This window comes from Oncorhynchus gorbuscha, linkage group LG24 (genome assembly GCF_021184085.1).
Source record: "Oncorhynchus gorbuscha isolate QuinsamMale2020 ecotype Even-year linkage group LG24, OgorEven_v1.0, whole genome shotgun sequence".
In the NCBI taxonomy this organism is placed as follows: domain Eukaryota; kingdom Metazoa; phylum Chordata; class Actinopteri; order Salmoniformes; family Salmonidae; genus Oncorhynchus; species Oncorhynchus gorbuscha.
In genome coordinates this window covers 24920583-24937157 of record NC_060196.1, presented here as the reverse complement: position 1 = coordinate 24937157, position 16575 = coordinate 24920583, and the positions used below count along the sequence as shown (strand labels likewise).

Here is a 16575-nt window from a genome sequence, read left to right as displayed (position 1 = left end):
GGGTAGTGGGTTCGATCCCCGGGACCACCCATACGTAGAATGTATGCACACATGACTGTAAGTCGCTTTGGATAAAAGCGTCTGCTAAATGGCATATATTATTATATTATTATATATTATTATTATATTATTCCTGCTTTAGTTTTTGCTTGTAAGCAGGAATCAGGGAGATAGAATTACGGTCAGATTTGCCAAATGGAGTGCTAGTGAGTGCTTTGTGTGTGGAGTAAAGGTGGTCTAGAGTTTTTGTCCTCTGGTTGCACATGTGACATGCTGGTAGAAATGAGGTAAACCGAATTTAAGATTGCCTGCATTAAAGTCCCCGGCCACTAGGAGTGCCACTTCTAGATGAGCGTTGTCTTGTTTGCTTATGGCCTTATACAGCTCATTGAGTGCGGTCTTAGTGCCAGCATCGGGTTGTGGTAGTAAATAGATGGCTACAAATAATATAGATGAGAACTCTCTAGGTAGATAGTGTGGTCTACAGCTTATCATGAGATATTCTACCTCGGGCGAGCAATACCTCATAATTTCTTTAAAATTAGACATCACGCACCAGCTGTTATTGACAAATTGACACTGACACTCTCTGTCCTGCCGATGCACGGAAAAACCAGCCAGCTCTATATTATCCGTGTCGTCGTTCAGCAACGATTCGGTGAAACACAAGATAATTTAATGTCCCGATGGTAGGATAATCTCGAACGGAGATCATCCAGTTTATTTTCCAATGATTGCACGTTGACCAATAGAACGGATGGTAAAGGTAGGTTACGCAGTCGCTGATGAATTCTCACAAGGCACCCCGATCTCCGCCCCCTGTATTTCCGTCTTTTCTTCACGCGAATGACAGGGATTTGGGCATGGTCCCTGGGAAGAACTCATTAAAGAAGAAATCTTCATCCAGTTCGAGGTGAGTAATCACTGTTCTGATATCCAGAAGCTCTTTTCAGTCATAAGAGATGGTAGCAGCAAAATGATGGACAAAATAAGTAAAATGACCAGATATAACGTCCAGTCTTCTGGCAGGAGTTCAGTTTAGGGATGCTTAAAGAAGATATCTCAGTATAGTAGTCTGACATTGCCAGTATCTAAACTATACTTTGTAAGATAGGGAAATTCTATGTGCTCAAGGAAAGGAAGATCTCTAAACACCTATTAAAATGCTGAAGCATACTGTGTGTTTAGTGGAGGTTGTGTTTAGTGCAGTGTTAGGGAGCTGTGAGTTCTCTCTCAGCCTTGGGGGAATCGCTGCTTCGGAAAACTCCCTCTCCACTGGATGCCTGCCATTGTTGCCTGGCAACCACCCTACACAACAGGAAATGAACTGGGGGATTCCGTAACAGCGCCAGAGAAAAATGGAGCACATTGATGGGAGACAGGAAGGCTGAGTGGGAGGGAGGTCGGAGGGTGTGCAAGGCACCCTCCAGCCCCTCCATCCATCTACCAGCCTTTCCAATCCACTCCTCACCCACATCCCCTCCCCATCCAGATGACAAAATATCATGTCATTTTACGCTATTTTTAGGGTCATTGGGCTGTAACCATTTGAACTTTCCTAAAGTACTTATAAGTAGAAAAATCATTTAAAATGTTTATGATATTAAATCAAGAAACACATCATAAAATCCCAGTCATGATGCATTTATTGCTAGTTATGGAAAGAAAACCTCTCTGCACACAAACACAGAATCAAGGATATTAAATGTCCTACCAAATCATATTTCCAAAGCAAACAGGTGATTCAGCATCATGGCCAACATTTGTGTTGATCATAGCTCTGTTTGGAAATCTGTTCAATGTTGACATTTTCTACCATGTTTTTGTCCATAGACAAATAAAGCCGGGCACTGGATTTAAAGGCAAGCGTTATGGAAAGAAATGCGAGTCAAGGTCTTTTCCACTATGCGCCGGCCAACCCACGTCATACCAGGGATGTTAACCCACCAAATGGTTGAGGCCAGATATGGAACAGCAGGCGAGGTGATTAGGATTGTGACATCAGAGACCCCCCTCAAAGGGCCCTACTCTGTCCAGACTGTCAGGGAGAGAGGGGTGGGTAAGGGGAGGTTTTGGGGTTGTGAACATGGCACTGTTTATCTGTAATAATCACTTGTAGGGTTCAGCCAAAATATTCTCCATAAACCATACTGAACTGTAGTGTGTAGTAGTTTTGGGGAAGAAATCTCACAGATGTGAGGGTCCCAGTCCTTTTGAAGGACAAAATCTCACAGATGTGAGGGTCCCAGTCCTTTTGAAGGATGAAATCTCACAGATGTGAGGGTCCCAGTCCTTTTGAACTTTTGAGGAACGCACTTGACTTGATCTCAAAACCACATGAATTATTGGAATGTAAGTAATGTATGTATCAAGCCCATAAGACACTGCTAATGAAAGTGAACTTTGATAATGTAGTGGTGGGTCTGCTGGGGTAGACCTACTACATCAGAATGTTTATAAAGTATTGGATCTTGTACCGATTACGCCACTAAGACAAGACACTTGCGTTGTTACCCGTTACCTGCTGAACAATTAATCAAATGCCCACCCAGACTATTTGCATTCCCCCATGCATAGTCACTTTACCCCTACCTACATGTACAAATGACCTCGACTAACTTTTGTCCCCGCACATTGACCTGGTACCGGTACCCTTGTATATAGCTTCGTTATTTGTATTTTATTGTGTTACTTTTTAATTTTTTACTTTAGTTTATTTAGCAAATACTTTCTTAACTCTGTTTTCTTAAAACTGCATTGTTGTTTAAGGGCTTGTAAGTAAGAATTTCACAGTAAGGTCTACCTGTTGTATTCGGCACATGTAACAAATCAAATTTGCTTTGATTTTGATGATCTGTTCTTAGTTACAGTATCCTGCTTTCAGGGATGGTCCTGACCAGAGTGCCTGCTAACCAGGAGCAGGCATGGGTGGGAAAACCACAGTGATCCGACGCTGCCCTGACGTAGTTGGAGCTGCGCGTCAATCAGCAACAGTGGTGCTATTTATTAACTGCAGATGGGGAAGTGTTTACTGCAGCACATGTTTCAGTGACACATGGCTTGAGAGCAGAGGGAGCAATGATACCCTCTGCCACAATTAGGCCCCATGCTTTGGGAGAGAGATTTCCATGAGGTCAAAGAAATAAGGGGGGAGCTCTTTAAATGAATGGGGGGGGTATAGGAGTATAACATGTTCTGAACAATAGACGGTATAGGAGTATAACATGTTCTGAGCAATAGACAGTATAGGAGTATAACATGTTCTGAGCAATAGACGGTATAGGAGTATAACATGTTCTGAGCAATAGACGGTATAGGAGTATAACATGTTCTAAGCAATAGACTGTATAGGAGTATAACATGTTCTGAGCAATAGACTGTACAGGAGTATAACATGTTCTGAGCAATAGACTGTACAGGAGTATAACATGTTCTGAGCAATAGACTGTACAGGAGTATAACATGTTCTGAGCAATAGACGGTATAGGAGTATAACATGTTCTGAGCAATAGACTGTACAGGAGTATAACATGTTCTGAGCAATAGACGGTATAGGAGTATAACATGTTCTGAGCAATAATAAATGCCCTAATGTGTGTGTGTGCACGCGCAGGCTTTTGCAAGATTGTGATGAGTGTCTTGATTATTGTTCAACATTTTAGTCATTCTCTAATCTTCAGGCTGGAACCAATATGGCTGAATATCTCTGCCAGGCGACGAGAAGAACAAGAGACCCTTCGTTCTGACTCTCGGGGACAATCGCCTCTAATCCCTGGCATTCACCATCAGGCTCTGGAGCAGAAGATATTGTTTCAGCATTTTTTAAATTTGAATTCTTTACATAATTTCATGTTGAAAATGTATACTGGTCGAGGTTGGGGGAGTAGAGGGTAAAGTGTTTCATATTCTTCAGCCCCGTTCCCCAGTAGGGCTGCTGGGATTTTCAAATGATGGACTGTGCTTCTAAGGTTTTTATTTATTTGTGTGTTCCTAATTTGTTAACTTTCGCATGACTTCATTTTGTAACTGAAATGAATATCAGAAAATAAATATTTTGTACTTTATCTGCAATTTGTCATGATTGGACATATGTCATTTAAAGAATTTTGTCGACTGTATAGTGACATCTTAACATTGATTGTTAGAATGATTTGTTCCTTTAGAAAATTAACAGACTCTGTAATAGACATTTTTGGGAAAATCAAGGGACCCAACATGTTGGGTCATTCACATAACCTAACAGTGCTGGGTTAAAATAATGCAAATGTTGTACATTTGGCATTCACAGCGCATTGTTGTGTAGAGAAATACTTTGAGTGAAGTACCACTATCATAACCTACTCTGAAAAGTGCAACTTCAACATCTGAATGAGGCAAGCAGTGTTGGCAAGCTGTGCTGTGTTCTGAAAGACACCCACATAGTGTCTGTTGAAGGTGATTACTGCATGGCACCTCTGCATCACGAAGGCCTACACAGCTGATTACATTCCACTGTTTTGCAGAGATTCCCACTTACAGAGATGGGCAGACTCTTTGAGAGCCACCATGTGATAGACATGTGACTAATGTTGTGTGTTGTCACAGAAGCAGTTCCCAAAGCCCTGAGATGTCCAGACCTGCCAACGACATCTGACTGCATTATGAGGTTGGATAAGTGTACAGTACACCACCATAGATAGTTCTCTATGGAAATAAGAAAAAAAGAAGTCCAAATGCCAAATTACTGAGTATGGCACTAATTTTATACGTCCCTTATACCGTTGGTAACTACAGATAATGATGGGTTTCTTGCCCAGCAGATATGCACTTAGTTGTTCAGTCAAAGGAAGTGGGAATGGTCTTGCAAGTTCAGCAACGTCCATAAGAAAATCAGAAGGAAATCATCCTGTATGATGTTTGAAGATGCAGCAGCCATCTTTATCTTCAGATTTATCTTCAGCTTCAGATCAAAGCCAAGCGAAGCTCATGCATGTTTGGTTCAGCTGGTCCTCATACTGCGCTGTACTCCTTCCTCTGGAGGAGGTAAGCAGACGGGGCTCTTTAATGCAGCTCTTTAACTGAACAGACAAGCGCCTGCCTGCTGCCATGTGATGAATGTCTGTATCAGGGTGAACATGGCAGTGGTTTAATGTAAAACATTTGCCAGGATTAAGCTGCTTGCAAATCTTGATTAAGAATGTTCCTTCTGTATAATGTCACGCTCCATCATACCATGAGGCATGCATGACTGCTCAGACGTTGTGTGTGATGCCAGAAGGAAGAGATGGAACGATGCTGGGTGAATTATGACTCGGAGCAGGGAGGGTTTCGAATGACCCAGGTATCTGGGGGAGTGAAAATAATACAAGCATTGAAAATATTAGTTAAGGGTATCGCCATATTAAAGTTTCATGTTGGTCCTGCCCAATGTTTTTAGAGCCCAAGAGACAAGCTTGTAAATAGGTATATGATATTCTTATGGACACAAAATCAAGTACATGGAAAGGACAGGGTCCATATATTTGGTCCTTCTGTAGCTCAGTTGGTAGAGCATGGCGCTTGTAACGCCAGGGTAGTGGGTTCGATCCCCGGGACCACCCATACGTAGAATGTATGCACACATGACTGTAAGTCGCTTTGGATAAAAGCGTCTGCTAAATGGCATATATTATTATATTATTATTATTATTATTATATATTTGATGTGGATGCATTTCCTGCAACTGCTTATTAATATGTTAGAGAATAGATTCATGTCAACAAGATTTTTAAGGCTGATGTGGCACTGGACAATGGCATATCCATTATCTAATCTTTCTTCTCATTATCTGTACATTAATTATTGCATAACATTTTCCACTAGCCTGCATCTCTCTCTGAACTGCAACTGTACACTGCCAGGCCAACTAGTCAACCACGTCTGAAAGCAGCTGGAAACCCCAGAGAGTGGAGAGAATCTCAATTCAACGGGTCTGTTGGTTGGTCAGACGTGGAGATGCGTCACTGTTCGAGGGGCGGGGCGCTCCCGCCGGAGGTGATCCCCAGGTTTATAAGTGCTGAGGAGCTCTCTGCAACCAAGCAGTGCGTCACACAGACCAGCTAGGATTCTTTTTCACAAAATCAAGTCCGATATTTCAAATCAGGCACTAAAATAATATCTACTCTCAATCATAATCTGAATCCCGACTCATCGTTTTGATTTCTTTGCGCTATGCAATTGTATCCAAAAGTGTTTCACTCTGCAGATACGATTTGTATTTTTCTTCGAGTCACTTTTTAATTAATCTACGTGTATTTATTTTTTCTCATTAAGGACATTTTCTATAGTTTCGAGGTTTGTTAGAATATAGCGAGCGAGCATCGCCATCATCATTGGAGGGGTAAAGCGCCGTTTTATGGATATTGGAGTACGCAGACAAAAGTTCGATTTCAGACATTCCGTTACCCTGTCTGACAGAAAAAAATGAAATCTGCTGAAGAGGGTGAGTAGGCTGTTTACTGTTACGTCTGAATGTCAGACTATGTGTAAGAGTAATATAGCATTCGTAAACGGCAATTCAATCGACATTTGAACAGATGCTTCTGCATATCGGATAGCTGCCTGTCTTGTCTAGTGGCGCACCGCAGGCGCTCCTCAGGTGTCAGTCAATGGGTTTATTCTCTGTTTAGATAGCCTACTATTATACAGGTATTACAATGTAACGCAGCGTACTGAATACCGAGATGACTATAGGATAGGCTACGTCATTGTTTTCTTATTCATGGTAGCTACTTACATTTTGAAATAAATATTTGGTTTCACCAAAAGGTTTGTTTAAAGTACCTACTAACATTGTATGTATTGAAAGAAGAAATATGTTGAGTTCGCCACAAGGAAGGATGAACATGAAACACATTACTATGAGCTCTAGACTACATTATGAGGTGCCTCTCCTATGAGTAGGGAGTGGTGGGAGTGGCAATGGTGGCACCACAACTCTTTATTCAGGAGGGTTTACTCAAATTGGTCATCCATGCCTCAATGCCTCTTCTTGCATGATTCAACAGACCCCATTCGAAGATACATTTACGCCAAATGTGCAGTGTTTCAGTGTGCACGTCTAGATTTACTACAATTGAATCAGAGAACATACACATAACTACCAGTGGTTCTCATTGGTAAAGTGGCATCTTCTGCAATCCATCAAGAATTTTCATAAAGACATAGCAATGCTGTGACACCACTGTGATGTTAAGGCTATTACATTGTGATTATGTTGTGGGAGTCATACGTTGGTCCAGTGATGTCATGTCTTTATGGTTGTGATTATGTTTCTTAATTCACAGCAGACAGGAGCTCTGGCAACAGCATACTGCCTGAGACTGGAATAGTCTTAAGAGCTGACTGTAGTAAGATTACTCAGGTCCCTGTACCCTTAACCACAACTTCCCCCATTCTCTTCTGTCTGTGCCACATGGGTAGTCAGTCTGTCTCTTATGCCCTCATACCCAGTGGGGGAGCTGGCATCTTAGCTGGCATCATGAGGCTCCCCTGTTGGGTTGAGCCTGCACCTTTAGTCATGCAAACAAACAGTTTACACTCCATCATGAGCAACAGCATCACAGCAGCTTTCTTTGTAATTAACTGGCAACTACCGTATGTGTTTCAGTGTGTGAGCCAATGAGAGTGTGTATGGACCATAATTCTAACTCATTCCATGTATTTGCTTTTCAGAGGCATACAGCCACACCCCCAACGTCAGTCTCTCCCAGGGCAACCCCTGCATGCCTTCCCAATACCACAGTCTCCAGTCTGGCCCCACCATCTCAGTCTCTATCAGCCAGCCTCCCAGCTACGGCGCCCACAACAACATGAGGACAGTGGGTTACTACTCCTCCCCTAGCATCCGTCCAAATGGAGCGCCAGCCCTCGAGAGCCCTCGTATTGAGATCACAGCCTACGGGCAGTTTCCTGAGGACAAAGTCGAAGAGAGCAACAACCTTACTGTGGCTAAACGGGTCAACTCCATCGTGACCCTGACATTGCCCAATGCAGATGGCTACCGTGACCCCAGCTGCCTCAGCCCGGCCAGCAGTGTGTCGTCACGCAGCTGTCACTCCGAGGCCTCGTCCTATGAGTCGGGTTTCTCCTACAACTACGAAAACTCACCCCAAAACTCGCCCTGGCAATCGCCTTGCGTCTCACCCAGTGGCTCCTCCTCTCTCGCCCTTCCGGGTGATGCTTGCGCCAATGCGGGCTCCCCCCGGCACTCCCCCTCCACCTCCCCCAGCACCAGTGTCACGGACGACAGCTGGATGGGCCAGCGGGGCTCCAGGCCCAACTCCCCTAGTGGTGGAAAGAGGAAATACAGCTTCAACAGAACCACAACCTCCAAGCCCCCCTACTCCCCTAACCACTCCCCCGGGCCATCCCCTCACACCTCCCCACGCCTCTGTGTCACAGGTGAGTCCTGGATGCCTAACAACACCAACCAGTACACCAACTCAGCCATAGTTGCAGCCATCAACGCTCTGACCACAGACGGTGTGGCAGACCTGGGGGAGGGCATCCCTCTGAAGTCCCGGAAGACCAGCCTGGAGCCTGGGGCAGTCTGCCTGAAGGTAGAGCCTGGAGGAGAGGAGCTCAGCCCTGGGCAGCTCGGTCAGGATGAGTACCCCTTCTCCCGCATGCCTTTTAAGAAGGAGAACTACTGTGGGGGATTCCTGGATGTGCCACAGCACCCATACTCATGGTCCAAGCCAAAGCAATATGTCAGGTAAGCTGAAGCAAGACTTTGACTAACTGAAAGAATATTCATTATAAGGTTGACAGCTCCTAACAACGGAAAGTTTTTGAGGTCAAATTGAAGTCAACTACGAAATATACAAGCAAAGCATTGACAATCTGCAGTTGTGCCTTGTTACACTGCAAACTTGAAAAATACTCTCTCCACCTTAGCCCATCTCTACCAGCCCTCGACTGGCAGCTGCCGTCCAGCTCGGGGCCGTACAGCCTACAGATCGAGGTGCAGCCCAAATCTCACCACCGGGCCCACTATGAGACCGAAGGGAGCAGAGGGGCAGTCAAGGCTCTGGCAGGAGGACACCCTGTGGTGCAGGTCTGCTATCCTCCTTATACTAACGTACTCTAATATAGACTTGTCTGGATGTAATACTATTACCCCCATCACTTCTCCGACCTACTGTGAGCTCCAAACGTATGGGGAAAGTACATACGTTTTTGTGCATTTACCGTTTGTTTTAGTTGTGTGTCTGATTATTTTGTGCCCAATATAAATGAATGGTAAATAATGTACTGTGTCCTTTTGTAAAATAAGAATAGAATACGTGGGGGGGGGGGGGGGGGTATGATATTTGTGCGTTTGTAACTTTAAAATCCAAAGCCAACTCAAATTGTCACTGTCCCAATACTTTTGGAGCTCACTGTATTTCTCCGATCACTTTCTTTCCAACCTATTTATATCACCAGCGCTTAAATAGATTAGTGGGTATGTGTTTTATCATTACACGTCTATGATGTTAACCGAAAGACGTCATAGTTCTGAATGAAATACCATAGGTATGCTAATAGACAGACCAGTGCGCTCAGTCAGTTCCTGTCCAGACGAGGGTGACTCAAACTTTTCCATTACGTCTGAAGTGCAGACAGACAGTCGCAAAGCGAGGTAGTGTGGCTAGTAAAAGCTTTAGTCATGAGCTTAAACCACAGTAGCTTTGGTGGTCAACTCAGAAGAAGAATTGAGCAATTGTAATTCTTGGACTACAAGGCCGGTCTTCCCAATCATTGTACCACATCACTGACTTGACTTCAACCTCTGAATAAACCACAGTGTCTACGTTGAGAAGAGAGCCATCAAAGTGTCAGGCAAAGTTTACATGTGTTGAATAGTATCTGGACGGTTGAACTTCTCACATATCCTTGTGTGGTAACACCCCAACGTTTGCGACCAACCTGGGATTATAACCAGGAAGGCTGCAGTGGGGATGAATGGGAACCTGAGAATGTAGCTAACTAAACATGTTGTATGGTCCTGTGTGTCTGAACATCAGAATTCACATCTGTACTGATTAGGTGCTAATGATTTAATGACATGGGCTCTGGGTTACTCTCATGATATAGTGTGTTCTTTCAAAACCTCCACCTCCCTCCCCTCCTCTTCCTTCCCTCCCCCCGCCAGCTTCCGACCAAACACACAGACTTCCCTTTGTTTAGGAAAGTTCCCGTCTGTAATGCTGACATCATCAACAGTGGCGTCCTGTGGAGGCGGCCAGTCCAGGCCGGGCTCAAACCACACACGTTTCTGGCAGCCTGATAGAGATGTTAGAGGGAGCCTAAGGCCAATCAATCTCTCCCTAGCTTCCTGATTACATGGTACGCTGTGGGCTGTGGAGCTGTGGACACTGGCTGACTGGCCCTTCTCTCTTGCTATTCCTCGGAGTCAAACCTTGCCCAAACTGTGCAGAGTTTGTTCTGGAAGTCACTGGTTCCCTCCATGTCGAGCACAGCTAAGCCTGGTGTTTTCTGTTTTTTTTCTAATGCCACAGCTGCTGCTGCTGCAGACCACACGCGCCATTATACCGATGGCAGACTGAGTTATGCTCTCCTAAAGGACTGCATGTTCTAGGGTTTAGGCTTAGCTTTCATAGCTGGGTCTGAGGGAATACCCCATACTCAAGTCTGTGGGGGGCTTTTATGGCAAAAATCAATAAGTGATGTCAAATAAAGTGAGTGAAAATATCTAAAACTGGCCAAAGATTATAAATGTAACTACTGGTAGATTAATTTTTCATTAGCTAAATGTTGATTTTCTTAATCTTAACTATGAACGTCATGTAACCATGTTATTTTAAATTATAAGGCTTTTTTGTGTTCAAGAAAACAAAATTTGAGGTCATGTGAACCATATTTTCAAAAGCACGATAGGACTGTGAAGTCAGCTGGAGGGTTGGAGAGAAAGAGAGAACGAGAGAGAGGGTGCCCCTGTTGCCCTCTTCCCTCTCTCCCTTTTTAATCTCTTTCTGGTACCTTGAGCTGCCAGTCTTGACATTCCACTAGTAGGTGATAATACGATCTAGGGGGGGGAGACTGCACTGCCTGTGCCGAAACAAGCGGCGGTGTTTGTTATAGGGAGCTCCATAGTTAGAGATGTGGTAGTCGCGGAAGCAAGGGGCCACTGCTTCCCTGGAGCCCGTGCTCGTGACAGACATCAACAGGTCCCCGCTGTGATGGAAAAGCACCCAAATGCTTACACAGTAGTCATTCATGTTGGTACAAACAACATCAATCTTCACAAAGCAATTCAAAGATGACTTTATAGGGCTTACAGATAGGCTAAAGGAGACAGAAGCGTTTTTTCTTTCCCAGGCCTCTACCAACAATAGGTCACTGAATGGAACACCTTAGTCGTCTCCTCTGGCTACGGTACTGTCTTGAATTCTACAGATACTCAATGGATTTGGAGTACATTGACAATTTGGGAGAGGCTCCAGTTTAACAAGAGGGATGTCTAGCATCCAAATAGGAACGGGGGAAAAGTTATCTTGTCCAACATCGAGGAGGCTCTTATAAAACAGTGAGTTAATGACAGTGCAACTCCTGATCAACTCCTGATCAACTCCTGATCAACTCCTGATCAGGTAATTCTTCCTATTCCCACGATTTCACAGCGTTGTCATCGTACTGCTACCATATTCCCAGGGGTATTGTCAGTAATAATCTTGTGTTAGCTCTGTTACTGTTCGCCCAATGGGAAGCCCACTGTGGTAAGCTCATCCAGTGCTAATACTTCAAATACCATAAATATGGATTTCAAATCACAAAGAGGGCTTGGGCTGTTACATATCAAGTTTGATGTCAAAGATGGACCTTCTTGATATCTTGGTGCATGAACACGAGCCCAGATATTTTGGTTCTCACAGAGATTTGGATAATTGACTCGATCCCAAATAAGAACATTGACATTGCTGATTACAACATCTTCAGGTGTGACAGGGGAGGGGTGACTATATACAGTTGAATTTGGAAGTTTACATACACCTTAGCGAAATACATTTAACTCAGTTTTTCACAATTCCTGACATTTAATCCTAGTAAAAATTCCCTGTCTTAGGTCAGTTAGGATCACCACCGTATTTTAAGAATGTGAAATATCAATAATAGTAGAGAGAATGATTTATTTCAGCTTTCATCACATTCCCAGTGGGTCAGAAGTTTACATACACTCAATTAGTATTTGGTAGCATTGCCTTTAAATTGTTAATCTTGGGTCAAGCTTTTACGGTAGCCTTCCACAAGCTTCCCACAATAAGTTTGGTGAATTTTGGCCCATTCCTTCTGACAGAGCTGGTGTAACTGAGTCAGGTTTGTAGGCCTTATTGTTCACACACGCTTTTTCAATTCTGCCCACAAATGTTCTATAGGATTGAGGTTAGGGCTTTGTGATGGCCACTCCAATGCATTGACTTTGTTGTCCTTAAGCCATTTGTTCACAACTTTGGAAGTATGCTCGGGGTCATTGTCCATTTGGAAGACCCATTTGCCACCAAGCTTTAACTTCCTGACTGATGTCTTGAGATGTTGCTTCAATATATCCACATAATATTCCATCCTCATGACGATATCTATTTTGTGAAGTGCACCAGTCCAGCCTGCAGCAAAGCACCCCGACAACATGATGCTGCCACCCCCATGCTTCACGGTTGGGAGTGTTCTTTGGCTTGCAAGCCATTTTGGCATGCAATCAACTCTTGTGGCATCAGGTACTCTAAATATCACTATCCCCCCAACAATTGAGCTTTTGGTTATAGATGTGGCCATAAGCCAAAATACACATTATTCTGTTGCAGGAATTTACCACCCCCCCTGCACTAGCGGAGCGCTGTAGGTCCTATTTCTGAGTGTTTTAAACCTGTTGAGTGCAGAGCGCCCTTGAAATAGAGGAATTGATCTCAATAGGATTCCCTGTTTAAATAAATGTACATAAAAAAAATGGTATGGTAACTCCTTTTTAAGTTAATGCATAAAGTAGACCACCGTAACTCAATGGCTTTGCTGCCTTTGCTTTTGTTTTTTTTACTATGTCAGTCTGACCCCCCCATGCCAAGTTTCCTCTGCTAATTCCTCCACTGTCATAGTGTACAGATAACATGCATAGCTCCACACTCTGTGTCGGTTGTAGTCTCTATTATCAGGTTTCAGAGTGGGTATTAGGCTCCATGCCTTTGCTCAGCTTTCTGGGTGGCTGTCAAGCAACACCTATGGAGGTCTGGGATTCTTTAAGGACCGTTTTGTACTGCAGACGTTCTGAATCCTGTCCAATTAAATAATGATGTGATTGTCTCGCTGATAAAAAGTTAACTCCGTCCACCGCTACAAAAATCTATCCTGATCTTGGTCAATGAGAGCATGTGTAAGTGACATGGATTACGTCCCAAATGGCCGCCTATATCCCTCTATAGTGCACTATTTTTGACCAGGGCCCACTGCACTACTTTTGACCAGAGCCAATAGGGTGTGCACTATATAGGGAATAGGATGCCATTTGGGAGACACCCATAACCTTTAGTTCACTGTAACCCGGGCTTAGTTCTGTCAGCAGGGTAAACTACCCTGTGAAATCACAGGGACATTTGTCTCAGATGGTTAACTGGCTCTTGGGCAGCCAGCGGAACGCTGGGGATGGAGCTACTGTAATATCATGCTGTGTCGCAGCCTATCAGTACTGACACGGACTGACATTAATGGAGGAAATATGTGTATGGGTTGTTGGTCTTGGATAAAGAGTGGGGGAAAAAATGTAAACTGTGTTTGAAAGGTATCCCTGTTTTTTTTAACAAGTTGTCAAGAGTTGTGTGTGTGGGGGGATACTCGATACCAGGCATAAGTTGTTTCTTATCTATTAACATTGTAAAACAAATTCCTATTAACCATTGTTGATTGGCAATAAGTTATTAATTTAATACAATTTAATGGAATGTAATCTCTATGTCTTCTCCCTCCAGCTCCAAGGCTACATGGAGAGTGAGCCCCTGACCCTGCAGCTGTTCATTGGTACGGCAGACGACCGTCTCCTGCGGCCCCATGCCTTCTACCAGGTCCACCGCATCACCGGCAAGACCGTCTCCACCCCCAGCCATGAGGTCCTGCAGTCCAACACCAAGGTGCTGGAGATTCCACTGCTGCCCGAGAACAAAATGCGCGCCATGTGAGTAGTGTGCGTTTATTCGCCACTGTGTATGTCTTTTTGTTGTGCCTATCAGCCAGTCAGACATTTATGCTCCTCCTCAAGCAACTCAAATGATGAGTGAACATCTGTAGAGTTGTGTCCATGATGGCTGATCAGCACCGGCTTGGGTGTGTCTGTCTGTGTGGACTGGATCGCCCCTCTGTACAGATGGATGGGTGTCCCCCTACATGGTATAATAATCCCTGAGGCTCATATTACTGGGGGAACCTCAAAGCTGCCAACTGGGGTCTGTCTAGGCAGTAGCAGTTCTACTGCATTTTAATGGATGTAACAATTAAACTTATAGAACCATTTTCACTTCAGTGTTTGGTTTCAGTAGTCTTTCTGGAGAACGCACCTTAAAGTGATTTGATTTATTTAACTAGGCAAGTCAGTTAAGAACAAATTCTTATTACAATTGTGGCCTACCCCGGCCAAACCCTAACGACGCTCGGCCAATTATGCGCCGCCCTATGGGACTCCCAATCACGCCGGTTGTGATACAATCTGGAATCGAACCAGGTCTGTAGTGACGCCTCTAGCAATGAGATGCAGTGACTTAGACCGCTGCGCCACTCGGGAGCCCAAAATGCAATGTTTGTGTAAGCAAGGGGTTTATACATTTTGAAGTATATTCCCATGTGACTTCATATATTTTATACAAGTAAAATTATATATCACAGGGATTAATTCATCGTGATCTGGGAAGTTACCAGTAATAGCATATCATCAATTATGGTAAAGTTTTAATCAACTTGAACACGCCTTTCAGTATTATTTGGGCACCAATGCTGACAACTTAATTTGACTCGATTAGAGATAAATTCAATGCTTTTGTTACCTATGACCGACTACACTCAAAAAGCCAAATACTCTTAACATTGAATAGGGTTCAATGGAGAAACGTTTTTTCCTCCTGAGATTGGCATTGAGTTGAACCCTTGGCACAGTTGACTGAGACTTTGTCCGTGTCCGAAATGGCACCCTATTCCCCATAGGCTCTGGACAAAAGTAGTGCATTATATAGCGAATAGGTGCCATTTGGGATGCAACCTTCTTTTCAGGCTACTAGAGACGCCTCAGTAGCCTCAGCCTGTGCTTTGTTCACTCATCACACCCCAAGCTGTCTGGTTGTAGGCGGAGGGAGAGCTGAACAGCTGGGGTCCTTAGCCTCAACACCTGATTGCCTCACCAGCGGAGCAGCCCCCAGTGATTGACAAAGAATTCTCGGGAATGTTCAGTTAGTGTAAAAGTTGACATGAACTACATTATAAGGAATGTGGCGTCGAGGAGTACTCCCATGGGAAAACTAACATTTGTTTGTAAAAGCTAACTCCATAAAAGTCTGAAATGTTAAAAGTGAGTGCACAGCATAAACAGGAGGGAGGGGGTGAGAAATGAGACATTTATAAAGTGTCTGATGAAGGCTCGGAGACTGTGTAAAAAGCATAATTCTGCTGAAATACTGTTGTATGATTCTACAGTGAAATCCCTTTGTGGTGCTAGAGAGAAACTCTTAAACTATACCTTAATTAGCTGAGTGTTGATATTTACTGTATGTGGTAAGTGTCACAGGGATAATGATTTGGGATCTCAATAATGATGGGGATCTATCTGACGTGATGATAGCTATGAGCCTCTCTAAGGTCTAACTCAGTTTGTTTTCTATCTGTTTCATCTAGAATTGACTGCGCTGGCATCCTGAAACTCCGCAACTCGGATATCGAGCTGAGGAAGGGCGAGACGGACATTGGGCGTAAGAACACACGTGTGAGGATGGTGTTCCGGGTTCACATCAACCAGCCCACAGGAAGGACATTGTCCTTGCAAGCTGCATCCAACCCCATAGAGTGCTGTGAGTACACCTTCACTATCAGCCTGCTTTAAAATGTATGGATGCCTTTTTGGGCGGACATCCATGCTACGAAGAGTCTTTCATGTGGACAATTTTCTCAATTGTGCAATGTCTTATACAGGGGGGAAATGGTTTAACATGGCAGATACTTTTGACTTTGGTGATGAGCACCATTGACCTTGAAAGAACTAGATATACATCTGAGCAGATCTGGTAATCTCATGGGTTTATGGCTGAGAATCACACCACAGAGATCAAGTGCTATGAGGTAAATGAGAAATGTGGTTAAACCATGATCTCAGCTCTTAAGAATAGACCATTGTCGGTCGCTGATACGCTGCCACAAAACTGTTATTGACTGAGACTCTTTTTGTTCTATTGTCGAGAATAATTGTCAGAAAGGTTCTTTGCCAGATGTATTTTTCACTTGCAAACATCAGACTTTTATTAAGGAATATAACACACTTCAAGGCGGTTGAAGTTAACCAGGAGGTGATGGCCAAGTATGATCATGAT

At 43.8% G+C, this 16575-nt stretch overlaps 1 protein-coding gene across 1 annotated transcript in view; it reads left to right on the top strand.

Moving 5' to 3' along the window:
* The first annotated feature begins 6044 nt into the window (after positions 1 to 6044).
* Positions 6045 to 16575, top strand: part of LOC124012992 (nuclear factor of activated T-cells, cytoplasmic 1-like) — a 77942-nt gene continuing 67411 nt past the window's right edge. The window contains exons 1-5 of the mRNA XM_046327095.1: positions 6045 to 6461; positions 7694 to 8735; positions 8918 to 9077; positions 13981 to 14183; positions 15887 to 16059. Coding sequence (XP_046183051.1) covers positions 6443 to 6461; positions 7694 to 8735; positions 8918 to 9077; positions 13981 to 14183; positions 15887 to 16059 — 1597 coding nt within the window. The 5' untranslated portion in view covers positions 6045 to 6442. The remainder of the gene's footprint in view (positions 6462 to 7693; positions 8736 to 8917; positions 9078 to 13980; positions 14184 to 15886; positions 16060 to 16575) is intronic.